We start from the raw sequence: 14,059 nt of genomic DNA, 5'->3' as shown, positions 1-14,059 counted from the left end.
ACAAACATCAACATAACCATTGAAATACACGTACAAATATCAACATAACCATTGAAATAAACGTACAAACATCAACATAACCATTGAAATACACGTACAAACATCAACATCACCATTGAAATACATGTACAAACATCAACATAACCATTGAGAAACGCGTACAAACATCAACATAACCATTGAAATACACGTACAAACATCAACATAACCATTGAAATACACGTACAAACATCAACATAACCATTGAAATACACGTACAAACATCAAAATTATCATTGAAATAAACGTACAAACATCAAAATTATCATTGAGATACACGTACCAACATCAATATTATCTTATCATTAATTAATAATTATGTTATCATTCATTGAAACTTGATGGTCTAATTGTTTGTGTTGCTGCACGGAGTATGGAACTAAACTTTGTGATAAGATTGGCCAAATCTCAATCTGTCTATGAAAGGATTTTAAATTAACTATTTAGAACATTCTTTGTTACACAATGTGAAGTATAATAATTTATTTCAAAATCTATCAAAATGATTAAAGTTACGGAAATTCATATTCAGAGGTACTTTAACATATACATGTTTGTTTCCAAAGGGCAGTATATGTATAGACGTGACTACTTACTGTTGACACGGACATTGCCCCTGGGTATACAATGTCATTTACATAAGAACTCTGTCTACTTAGCCACACATTATATAATTACCTTAGTATTTAGTGATTTGGATTATGTAATTCACATCGTCCCCAGTATATATAGAAGCAGGAGAGACAGACAGAGGAGAGAGAGAGAGAGAGAGAGAGAGAGAGAGAGAGAGAGAGAGAGCCTTAGGGTTCCTCGGGTCAGTCCTGACCAGTATGCTGGGCGGGATAGCCATGAAACACTCTAACTGGACATATATTGTAAAAATATGCACATGTATATATGAAGTTTGTATATAGATAAACATGAAGAAGAAGAGTATACGGCGTCATCATTCAATCAATTCCTCACAACAATCGACAACAAACCTTTTTAAAAATCATTTGATTATAAATTAAGTAGGTTCACTGTATGTTAAGTAACCTATTTCACATTACCTTATCAGAAATTTGAGTCACCTACTTATAACTAAAACGATATATCTTGTCATTCTTATTGTACATGTATGTTCAAGGTCAATGTATTGCGCTCAGTCACGTATTGCATCGTCACAATGTCAACAAGTAGAACGCTATAATTCATTAAAGTATCAGACTGTGTGTGTCAACAAGATGGATTTCAGCTCGCTCCTCACCTTTAACACTGTGACAGTGGCCATTGTTGTGGTACTGTTAATCCTGTTAGTTAGTCGGTCACTACAATGGCCGGCCAATATCCCGCCTGGTCCAACTGGATACCCTGTTGTAGGAAATATGCTTTTATTTCGGAAGGGAAATGCATTGGATATATTTAGAAAACTTCGAGAACAATATGGCGACGTATACAGTTTAAAGATTGGAGTAAATCTCAATGTGGTTATCAATGGATCTGATGCATTAAAAGAAGCTTTCATAAAACATGGGGATGATTTCTCCGATCGACCAGAAAACTTCTTTCCAGCACTTATGTTAAAGAATAAAGGTAAATTACAGCTACAGTGTACGTTACTTATATAAAGGGCAGACAGCCCTCATTTGGTACAAAGTCTATAGTGTGGTCGACTACGCTACATAATCATGTTTATCGAATAACAGTAACTATAACAAGATAAACAGCTAATTTTGCAAATCTGTTCAGTAAAATGTATGTAATATTTCGCTAGGTAAATATTACATACATTTTATCAGATAATGATAATAATTATTTTACAGAGATACCCCCTAATACAACATTATATTGAAAGAAACTCGTGCAAATGAACAACATCACTGCATGATAGTCGTGCCTAGTTAGTCAGCTTTAGCAACAAACTATATGATATATAGTCGTGTTATACAATAAACTAACCAGAAAATAAAACCTTTCCGTAAGCAAACATAACCTGTATTCATTTCCGTATTTCTCATGGGGAGTGCTAATTTGGGCCCCCTGATGGCTATCATCGATATATTTTTGTTGTACATATATATAAATACCTGAAGGTTAGGTTGTCATAATACGACATGAAATTAAAGTTAGGTCAGAGACCACTTCGAGTTATTAAGGCTTAGTTTGAAAGTCATTTTCCCAATTGACCAAATTTTGACACAACTTAATTTTATAATTTTGGAATCTTTTTTCATAATTATGATCCATTGATATGTTAAAAAACGAAAATAATGCCAATTTAGAAAAACATTGTCAAAACGTCAATTATGTCAAAAATATAATTAGGTCTCGTCAAATGGGCAAATCTAGAAATTGACCCCTTCAGAACTGGAAATAGTCTCCGACCTGATTTTAATTTCATGTCATATCATGACATCCTAACCTTTAAGTATAAAGAAAACGTATCACCAACAGCCACCAGAGACACAAATTGCACTCTTTCTTTATATTCCTCGTTTAACTCAGGTATTGTCTTCTCTTCGGGTGAATATTGGAAACAAACAAGGACATTTGCTTTGTCGACACTTCGGAACTTTGGATTTGGAAAAAGATCGTTGGAATCCAGAGTACAAGAGGAAATAGCGGCATATCTAGATATTCTCGAACAACAGAACGGACAACCTTACGACATAAAGGAACTGACAACCATGGCCATATCAAATATCATATGTAGTATTATGTTTGGAAACAGATTTAATTACAATGATGCAAAATTCAAGCGTATAACGTCTCTTTTTGCCGAAAATGTTCGCCTAAATTCATTAGGAGGGGCCGTCCGATCTCTTCCATTCTTAAGATTCCTTCCAGGCGATATGTTTAGTATGAAAAAAATGACTCAAAATTTGGAGGATATCAAAGGTTTTGTCGATGAGCAAATATCACAACACCGAAAAACGTTCGAAGAAGAAAATCAACGGGATTTCATCGATGCATTTCTAAGTCAGCAAAACAAACGGGATAAAGACGATACGATATTTGATGGTAAGTTTTCAAATATGACTAATTTAATCAATAGTCTTTCTAATGTGTATATGTTTTGATTATTTATTTATTAATTTATTTGTTCAAATGATACATTCTATAAGATATCATTTGTTAAAGAGAAAGTTCAGGCATAACGTGGTGTTTTATTCATTTCCCCTATATTTCATATAGGAATTAAAATCAGTATAAAATTATGTGTAACATACGACAATAAAAAAACAACGCATCCGGGAGTGATTATTATTATCTATGTATGATAAAAGTGGGCATTAAAAATTTGCAGTCAGTTACAACAGTAACTGTTAATTTACAAAATTATGCATCATTATGGTAATTAAAACACTCTAAAGAGTAAGTTCTCCACATACTAATGGCAGTACAGAATTATTTCATTTGTTAATACAAAATCAGACTGAAGAGTGAAACCAAACTAAAATGAAGGCACATAAAATGAAATTAAAATTATTCTTTTCAACAAAACTAAGCTCAATCGAAAACATATTTAGCATATTGTGTTAAGTAATGCTTTCGTTTAGCAATGATTTGTTCTTGTCGAGAGTATTGAACTGATTGTTTTGGGTGTTATCAGGCATTTTTAACACTTTATAGCATTGTGTGTCTTGCTCTCTTTCACAATAACAGTTGGATATATCCTAAAACGAGCTACTTTTACCAGGGCAAATTCTTTTACACGGCAAAGATTATGTCACTGGTATCATTAATATATCAGCCCACGGTCTATCAATTGCAAAAATGAGTTTCGGGGACATAGTCTTGTATGATTTTAGAAGATGTACAATATACTAGAATCTACATGCAGAACTTAATGTTATTCTCAAGATCTCAATATGTGAATGATGTACGCGAAGTCGAAAGGGTAAAGGAGGTGGTGCATAGGAGGGCTAAATCGGCCCACGGCGATTTTTTTCCCGGAAACATATTTTTGTAAAAAGCATAATATCCCCGATTATGTGGGAGGAATTAATTTCCATTCCTCAATGTATATATTCTTTTTTTGGTGATTTCATTATTTCCACATCAAACTGCATAAGAAGCTAATGTTTTGACCACTAATTATTATAGAACACATTTTTATTTCCTTTTTGTGAAACAAATTCACCCCATTTGTTTAAGGTTTAATTTTGTATACGAATTATCACGCTCCGTGACACTAAAATTAAATTTCAGCCTAATTTGATGTCTTCTTTGTGAAAATCATTGTTTTTAACTTTTCATTTAAAGCCTAATACCATAAAGTTATTAATGGAGTACTATCAAAATTTCCGGTTAGAAATAATCTATGGATATTCATAAACATTTAATGAAACAAATTTATTTGGTGAATTACTGGATATGCTAAGATTTTATTATGTTAAATGCATACACCCCCAATTTTGGACAACATATCAAAGTACCGAAAGTACTGAAAAATAGAGGCAAATGCTAAAATTCCAACAAAAATAACAATGCAATCAGACTTTACTGCTTGTGTCAGACAGGGTGCTCCTTTTTAACCCTTGTTTTTTTAATACAATTTACTTCATGACCTTTCTTTGTATGCAAAAATCTTTTGTTATCCAGTAATTTTTGATGATTTTTTTTGGTTGTGTATTAAGATTAATATGCAAACATGTTTTTTAAAAGCAAAATTTGATAGTAGTCCAACGATTATTACATTTTATCTACTTAACAAATAAAAGAAAATTTGAAGAAGGTAATTTTTTTACTGATTATTTTGTTAAAAAAGCTGTAATTACACTTTCTATTATACAAATTCATACTAAACACACATGTTTTTATAAAATATAACATCACATGAGACTATCAATGCAATATGAAATTTATCAAGTACTTTTGTACGAGAAATATATTGAATTTAAAAGGGAGGGTACACATTTTTTACAGAAATCATGTTAGATGGCGCTGCGTATACAGCATTTGCCAATTTTCGTTTTAGTGTCTAAAATGACATGTATTTGGTAAAAGTCTATCATAATATCATGCATAAAATAAGATTCGGCCGTGGGCCGCCATGCACCACCTCCTTTATTTGTCTTAAATAACTTAAATTTTGATTATTATTTCTCTAAATTTATCTCTTTGCGTGTCTCAGAAAAATAAATGTGTGATGTTTGATTTTTTATGCAGATGTGAATTTAGCAGCTTCCGTTATCAATTTATTTTTTGCTGGGACTGACACAACATCTACCATGATCCGCTGGGCGATAATTTACCTCATTCGTGACAAACCCATCCAGGACAAACTTCGTCAGGAGATAGTGAGAGAAGCCGGAACTTCCAGACTTCCATCACTTGCCAATAAATCCGACATGCCATATTATGAAGCGTTCATAACGGAAGTTTTCCGTGTAGGCAACATAGCTCCCCTCTCGTTGCCTCACGGGGCCTGGAAGGATATCCGGTTCCGGGGCATGGTCATCCCAAAAGGGTCAATTCTTATACCAAATCTTGACTCCGTTTTGACAAATCCGGACCTCTTTGAAAATCCTGATACTTTCAATCCGGAGAGATATCTAGGAAAGGATGGGCAACTCAACGGAAAGGAAAAGACTGTGATCACATTTTCGCTAGGTAATGCTTCCGTTTGTTTGCATACGGACGGTTTGTATGAAGATAACATTTTGGTACATTGTATTTGTCTTAATTCCAAATTATTAAAAATGTTGTTTTTTTATTGACTCTTGATAGAACACAGATCATCCTCACATTTTCCGTGCGCCAGTCGATAAAGAATATCTATTTAATCTTCCAAGAATATTGTTCTGATGAACAACGAAAAATGATTTGCGAATGGTCAACTCTGTCCAATGTAAAACAAAATGTGGATAGTCGATTAAAAAGTTGCTAGAATTTTGTGGTCTTTCACCTGATTAGCTGAACAAAGAATGAGACTCGTGGGACAAAAACAAACAGAATTATAAGTCTCATTATATATGACGTAGCCAATTCATTTCCGTTGATTTTATATGACATACAAGCAATAAAAAAAATGAAAATTTCATATTTGTACGGAATAATTTAACTCGTGAACAATGTAAACAATAATAACAACGGATTCATTCAAATGTACATCCAATGAAACGATTCACAAAGAAATGAACCTCATATTACATCTTTGTACTTTGAAGTATATTTTGAACACTAGGAAGACTCAAAGCTGTAATCAGGCTATCATTTGTTTTAGGGCGGCGAATCTGTCCCGGAGAATCTCTGGCGAGGATGGAGCTATTTTTGTTTATGACGGCATTACTGCAAAGGTTCGAATTTCTTCCGGAAAGTCCAGACAAACTTCCATCAATTGACGGGATTTTGGGATTGGTGCGGGTGTCGAAGGACTACAAATGTCGCGTTGTCAAGCTCAAATAAACATGTACATTTTGTTAATAACCCGGATGTTGTAACAACCATGATTTCACTTCCCATAACAGTACACGTTTATCACACGGTAAATGTATGTATAAATATATGCAATGAAGAAACTCTAAAATCACTGTAATCGGTATGTATTTTACACAAAACACGTATCTTAATTGCTGCACCTGCCAGACAATTGACACTTCTTATCAAATAAATATAAACATCGTAGGAATTACTGAGCATTATAGGCTACATTACCCGTAGTCCGTGTTTCCTCTGGTCCTGACACCATGTCTGGTGTAGGGCCAGGCGTACTGCTATATGGAAACGTGGAATTCTTCGACACCGTTAATTTGGTGTCGCTAAGATTTTGGTTAAGCTAAAATGAAATCGGGCGTGACATAACATCTACCTTACATATATGGATAAATAAGATAGTTGTTTACCTAAAAACACCCATTTAGTCCCATATCGCTATTCGCTAGTCAAAATTTTACACTTGACGCCATATTGCAAAATATGTACAGTGTAGGTCGAGGTCGTTCTAGTCACTGAAACTGACATGAAGATATTTCACCTTAAATTTACCTCAAGTTGACATGATTTTTTCTTCATGCGAAAATGACCTATTTTCAGGTTAGTTTTATATCAAAGATTTTTTCATGTCAAATTTACATTTTACCTGTGTAACATTATGGTGTGAGGACACTATATAATTCGGATTAAAGACGTTTGGTTTATATTTGGCCACTCTTCTGTTAAGTCAACATTAACTGAGTCTTCATATTTACAAACAATGACACATCAAATAATAGTATACATATGGATAATGTTTTTATCAAGATCAATGAATTCCTGTGTGGTGAAAGTTCTATAAAGATGATATGTAATATCGTAATGAACAATTATATACCTCACCAAAAAATGCACCTTAAATCTAAGGAAAATAACTCGCTTTCATATCAGAATAATTATTAAGATGTGTATGAAACCTGCATAATCTATTTAATCAAGATATTCGCATTATCAACATAAATATGTGTATAAAAATAAATATATCAAATCAATCAGTGTTCATTGCTTATTTTCATTATCATTATATAATTATGTTTAGGTTTAAGGTTTTTAGGTTTAGGTGTTTAGGACTTTAGTGATTATAGGGACAGCATACAGCTGTTTAGTCCTCCTAGGACACGTCAGTGATGTTAGGGACATCATACAGCTGTTTAGTCCTCCTAGGACTCGTCAGTGATGTTAAGGACAGCATACAACTGTTTAGTCATTTCAGGACTCGTCAGTGATGTCAGGGACATCATACAGCTGTTTAGTCCTCTCAGAACTCGTCAGTGATGATAGGGACATTATACAGCTGTTTAGTCCTCCTAGGACACGTCAGTGATGATAGGGACATTATAGAGTTATTTAGTCCTCCTAGGACTCGTCAGTGATGTCAGGGACATCATACAACTGTTTAGTCCTCCTAGGACTCGTCAGTGACGTTAGGGACATCATACAGCTGTTTAGTCCTCCTAGGACTCGTCAGTGATGTTAGGGACATCATGCAGCTGTTTAATCGTCCTAGGACTCGTCAGCGATGATAGGGACATTATAGAGTTTTTTAGTCCTCCTAGGACTCGTCAGTGATGTCAGGGACATCATACAGCTGTTTAGTCCTCTTAGGACTCGTCAGTGATGATAGGGACATTATACAGCTGTTTCGTCCTTCTAGGACTCGTCGGTGATGTTACAGACATCATACAGCTGTTTCGTCCTTCTAGGACTCGTCAGTGATGTTACAGACATCATACAGCTGTTTCGTCCTTCTAGGACTCGTCAGTGATGTTACAGACATCATACAGCTGTTTCGTCCTCCTAGGACTCGTCAGTGATGATAGGGACATTATACAGTTGTTTAGTCCTCCTAGGACTCGTCAGTGATGATAGGGACATCATACAGCTGTTTAGTCCTCCTAGGACTCGTCAGTGATGATAGGGACATTATAGAGTTGTTTAGTCCTCCTAGGACTCGTCAGTGATGTCAGGGACATCGTACAGCTGTTTAGTCCTCCTAGGACTCGTCAGTGATGTCAGGGACATCGTACAGCTGTTTAGTCCTCCTAGGACTCGTCAGTGATGTTACAGACATCATACAGCTGTTTCGTCCTTCTAGGACTCGTCAGTGACGTTAGGGACATCATACAGCTGTTTCGTCCTTCTAGGACTCGTCAGTGATGTTACAGACATCATACAGCTGTTTCGTCCTTCTAGGACTCGTCAGTGATGATAGGGACATTATAGAGTTGTTTAGTCCTCCTAGGACTCGTCAGTGATGATAGGGACATTATAGAATTGTTTAGTCCTCCTAGGACTCGTCAGTGATGATAGGGACATTATACAGTTGTTTAGTCCTCCTAGGACTCGTCAGTGATGTTACAGACATCATACAGCTGTTTCGTCCTTCTAGGACTCGTCAGTGATGTTACAGACATCATACAGCTGTTTCGTCCTTCTAGGACTCGTCAGTGATGTTACAGACATCATACAGCTGTTTCGTCCTTCTAGGACTCGTCAGTGATGTTACAGACATCATACAGCTGTTTCGTCCTTCTAGGACTCGTCAGTGACGTTAGGGACATCATACAGCTGTTTCGTCCTTCTAGGACTCGTCAGTGATGTTACAGACATCATACAGCTGTTTCGTCCTTCTAGGACTCGTCAGTGATGATAGGGACATTATAGAGTTGTTTAGTCCTCCTAGGACTCGTCAGTGATGTCAGGGACATCGTACAGCTGTTTAGTCCTCCTAGGACTCGTCAGTGATGATAGGGACATTATACAGTTGTTTAGTCCTCCTAGGACTCGTCAGTGATGTTACAGACATCATACAGCTGTTTCGTCCTTCTAGGACTCGTCAGTGATGTTACAGACATCATACAGCTGTTTCGTCCTTCTAGGACTCGTCAGTGATGTTACAGACATCATACAGCTGTTTCGTCCTTCTAGGACTCGTCAGTGATGATAGGGAAATTATACAGTTGTTTAGTCCTCCTAGGACTCGTCAGTGATGTCAGGGACATCATACAGCTGTTTAGTCCTCCTAGGACTCGTCAGTGATGATAGGGACATTATACAGTTGTTTAGTCCTCCTAGGACTCGTCAGTGATGATAGGGACATCATACAGCTGTTTAGTCCTTCTCAGGACTCGTCAGTGATGATAGGGACATCATACAGCTGTTTAGTCCTCCTAGGACTCGTCAGTGATGATAGGGACATCATACAGTTGTTTAGTCCTCATAGGAGTACTCAGTGATGATAGGGACATCATACAGCTGTTTAGTCCTCCTAGGACTCGTCAGTGATGTTACAGACATTATACAGTTGTTTAGTCCTCCTAGGACTCGTCAGTGATGATAGGGACATTATACAGTTGTTTAGTCCTTCTCAGGACTCGTCAGTGATGTCAGGGACATCGTACAGCTGTTTAGTCCTCCTAGGACTCGTCAGTGATGATAGGGACATTATACAGTTGTTTAGTCTTCTCAGGAGTAGTCAGTGATGATAGGGACATCATACAGTTGTTTAGTCTTCTCAGGACTCGTCAGTGATGATAGGGACATCATACAGCTGTTTAGTCCTCTAGGACTCGTCAGTGATGATAGGGACATTATACAGTTGTTTAGTCCTCCTAGGACTCGTCAGTGATGTTACAGACATCATACAGCTGTTTCGTCCTTCTAGGACTCGTCAGTGATGTTACAGACATCATACAGCTGTTTCGTCCTTCTAGGACTCGTCAGTGATGTTACAGACATCATACAGCTGTTTCGTCCTTCTAGGACTCGTCAGTGATGATAGGGACATTATACAGTTGTTTAGTCCTCCTAGGACTCGTCAGTGATGATAGGGACATTATACAGTTGTTTAGTCTTCTCAGGACTCGTCAGTGATGTCAGGGACATCGTACAGCTGTTTAGTCCTCCTAGGACTCGTCAGTGATGATAGGGACATTATACAGTTGTTTAGTCCTCGTAGGAGTAGTCAGTGATGATAGGGACATCATACAGTTGTTTAGTCTTCTCAGGACTCGTCAGTGATGTCAGGGACATCGTACAGCTGTTTAGTCCTCCTAGGACTCGTCAGTGATGATAGGGACATTATACAGTTGTTTAGTCCTCCTAGGACTCGTCAGTGATGTTACAGACATCATACAGCTGTTTCGTCCTTCTAGGACTCGTCAGTGATGTTACAGACATCATACAGCTGTTTCGTCCTTCTAGGACTCGTCAGTGATGTTACAGACATCATACAGCTGTTTCGTCCTTCTAGGACTCGTCAGTGATGATAGGGACATTATACAGTTGTTTAGTCCTCCTAGGACTCGTCAGTGATGATAGGGACATCATACAGCTGTTTAGTCCTCTTAGGACATGTCAGTAATGTAAGGGACAGCATACAGCTGTTTTGTACTCTTAGGACTCGTCAGTGATGATAGGGACATTATACAGTTGTTTAGTCTTCTCAGGACTCGTCAGTGATGCTGGAACATACAGCTGTTTTGTACTCTTAGGACTCGTTAGTGTTGTTAGGGACATCATAGAGATGTTTCGTCATTCTTAGATTCGTCAGAACTGCTGCTGTTTTCGGGTAGGGCGTAAAAATCGTACCTGCTACCCTCGTTCAATTCTGTCAATTCTCCTTTGTTTTTATCAATGTTTCCCTTCATGCTGTCTCTAGGTCTTTAGGTGAGCGTTCGCCCCTTTGAAGAAGACCTTAGATTCAATGCCCTGGTCGATACGTACCAGAGTATATAAAATTGATAACTGCTACTCCTCCTCAGCTCTCAGCATTTGTTGTTGGAGTGGGGAGACTGGTCTTGTGTAATGGGGGTGGGGCTGTCTTCAGAACGCATCATTCAGTGAGGTAGCACTATGACGTCGGCGTCAGTTCCACGTTATCACAGGAAAACATACCACAGCCTCCCAATACACATACACGTCGCACACATGCATCTCGCAAACAGAGGGACCCATCCTTAATTGGCCGAAGATATTAAACAATACAAAACAAACAAAAAAGTCTCGTCAACATTTCTTGTGCCAAAAGTATGGAAATCCGGAAGGAAAACTAAAACAAAAAGCAAAATGAGCATAGATAATTAATGTTAATAGTTTCATTGTTGTGGTAGTGTCGATCCTGTTGGTCAGTTGGTCACTACAATGGCCGGCCAATCTCTCACCTGGTCTACTTGGTTATCCTGTCAAGGGTTACATTCTACTCTTTCGAAAAGGAAACGTATTGGAAGTGTTTCGATATCTTCGATCACAATATGGCGACATAGATAGTGTGAAGGTTGGAGTACATTTCACCGTGGTTATCAGAGGAGAAGAAGCGTTAAGCGAGACATTCATCAACCAAGGTAATGACTTCTCCGACCGACCATACAAAGAAGCAATTGCGAAGGAAAATAAATTCTGATCAGCAAATTTGCAATTTTCCTACATGTATATTGTTTGACCATATTTATCTGTTACGTTGACCTTCTCATGGAACATTGAAAGTAGACTGCATATGTAGCCAATTGGTTGATACCTTATACACATTGTGGGTGTAACTTGGTCGTAATAATGCAAGATTAAAAAAAACTGCTGCATGCGATATAAGATATTATTTACATAATGCATCAAACGAAATTTACTAAATACAAGCAATTTGGGCACTAGCGGATCCGGGGGGAGGGGGGTCAGGACCCCCCCCCCCCCCCCCCCCCCCCCCCCCCCCCCCCCCCGCCTTTTCGGATGAGGAATTTTTTTATAGCCTTAAAAATACATCAGATATTGTTTAGTTAAGCCTATGAAATTTAACAAATATAAAATATAACATACTAAGGAAGTATGTATAAAAAAAGAGAGAAAATACTTATTTATATATTAAATAATTCTGGTTTTTGCAAAGAAAAACTACAATGGAGTATCGTATGCATGTACAATGTACTTAAAATTATTCAGCACAATCCAACAACCTGATAATCTCATACAGGTACAATGAAAATTAATGCTACCACTGAATACAAATTGCAGTTCAGTCTCTCAACGCAGAAAACTGAATGCAACGGGGATGAATGATGCTATTTACATCAGGCTCCATTCCAACAACCTCATCTACGATTGACGTAGCCACGCCATCTAGAGTCCAAGATGGATAGTGACCATCGAAAGTTTAATAATCTTTGAAAGAAAAGCTTAAAAGGCTAAATCAAAACTTATAGCAGATTTCAGTACCACTTTCTTTTCTCTGAAATCAATAACCATCACCATCGATTTGTTCGTTGCTGGGACTTGAAACAACGCCACCATGGTTCGCTAGGCAATTCTTTACCTCAATCATAACAAACCCATCAAGGACAAACTTCGTCATGACATAGTGAGAGTGGTCGGAACTAATCCGACATGCTATATTATGAAGCGTTCATAACGGAAGCTTTTCGTGTAGGAAACATAGCTCAACGGCTCTCGATGCATCAAAAGCATCACCGCTAAGTAACAGTTGTTTGAAAGCGGATGGTTAGTGTAAAAAGAGCACTTCGCAGTCTATATAAATCGAAAGACCTAATTATCGCCAATCCTTTAACGTTTAGTTTAAAAAGTAAAAAAGAAAATCTTCGAAAATATTACCAAATTATCAACGAGAGTGATTTTATCAGTGATATTGACGAAACATGCCGCTTAATCTACACGCCAGTCGACAGAAAATGTCCATTTCAATCTTTATTCCGTTGCTCGTTATTATCAGTCTTTTCCTTGTTTCCTTCTTGACATTTTAATTTTTAACATTGTTAGAATAGACTGTTTCCCTGACTACATTTTAATGTCTAACATAATAAGAGTGTTTTATTTTTATGTCTACAGTTTTAATAGTTGACATGGGTTGAGTGGTATATTCCAACAACTAGGTACATCTTTAAAATTCCTTATTTCATTTTGATATTCAATATGATTAAAGTACATGTAGTTTATTTCACTGACCGAAAACATATGAATATCTGACATGGTTATTTCCCAAACTGCATTTTTGAAATTAAACACGATCTTAGTATTTCATTTTTCTGACTACATTTTTTAATATTTAACATGGTAATATTGATTTACTTCCTTGACAACATTTTCAAATGTCTAACATGGTTAGATAATTAAGAGTTTGCCGTTTTGTCTGATGAACAATAGATGATTAAAATTCGGATTGTAATAGTAAAAGTTTCATTAACTGTGGAAATTAATACTGTGCTTGGGTTTCGCGGGGTTTATATTTCGCGGTTGCCCCATTTAGACCTAGTTAGCAGATATTCGCTCAATCACGCCTCGGTAACTTTATACAGTAAATACATTATTTGTTCAGACTATATCTAATGACCGTGAAAAACGCAAATTATTAAATCCTAGAAAATATTACCAGTTATACTACATTAAAGTGTTTTATAGAAATTCCCCGATAAGTTACAAGTTTAAGTGTGTTTTATAGAAATTGCCCGATAAGTTACAAGTTTAAGTGTGTTTTTATAACACCTTGTAATCACTTAAGTGTATCAAACGGTGCATTAAAACCTAGGTCTACGCTCTGAAATGTAAATTTTGTGTATTT

The 14,059-nt window shown here is 36.8% G+C and overlaps 1 protein-coding gene across 1 annotated transcript; it reads left to right on the top strand.

The window, feature by feature from the left end:
- Positions 1 to 1,257: 1,257 nt before the first annotated feature.
- On the top strand, positions 1,258 to 7,169 carry LOC117329233 (cytochrome P450 2B2-like). The gene is made up of 4 exons (XM_033887072.1): positions 1,258 to 1,614; positions 2,527 to 3,042; positions 5,194 to 5,637; positions 6,251 to 7,169. The coding sequence occupies exons 1-4, from the start codon at positions 1,266 to 1,268 to the stop codon at positions 6,430 to 6,432; spliced, it is 1,491 nt and encodes a 496-aa protein (XP_033742963.1). The 5' UTR covers positions 1,258 to 1,265; the 3' UTR covers positions 6,433 to 7,169.
- The last annotated feature ends 6,890 nt before the right edge of the window (positions 7,170 to 14,059 follow it).

This window comes from Pecten maximus, chromosome 6, assembly GCF_902652985.1.
Source record: "Pecten maximus chromosome 6, xPecMax1.1, whole genome shotgun sequence".
NCBI lineage: Eukaryota > Metazoa > Mollusca > Bivalvia > Pectinida > Pectinidae > Pecten > Pecten maximus.
The sequence above is the reverse complement of the archived record's forward strand: the minus strand, read 5'-3'. Positions and strand labels throughout refer to the sequence as shown.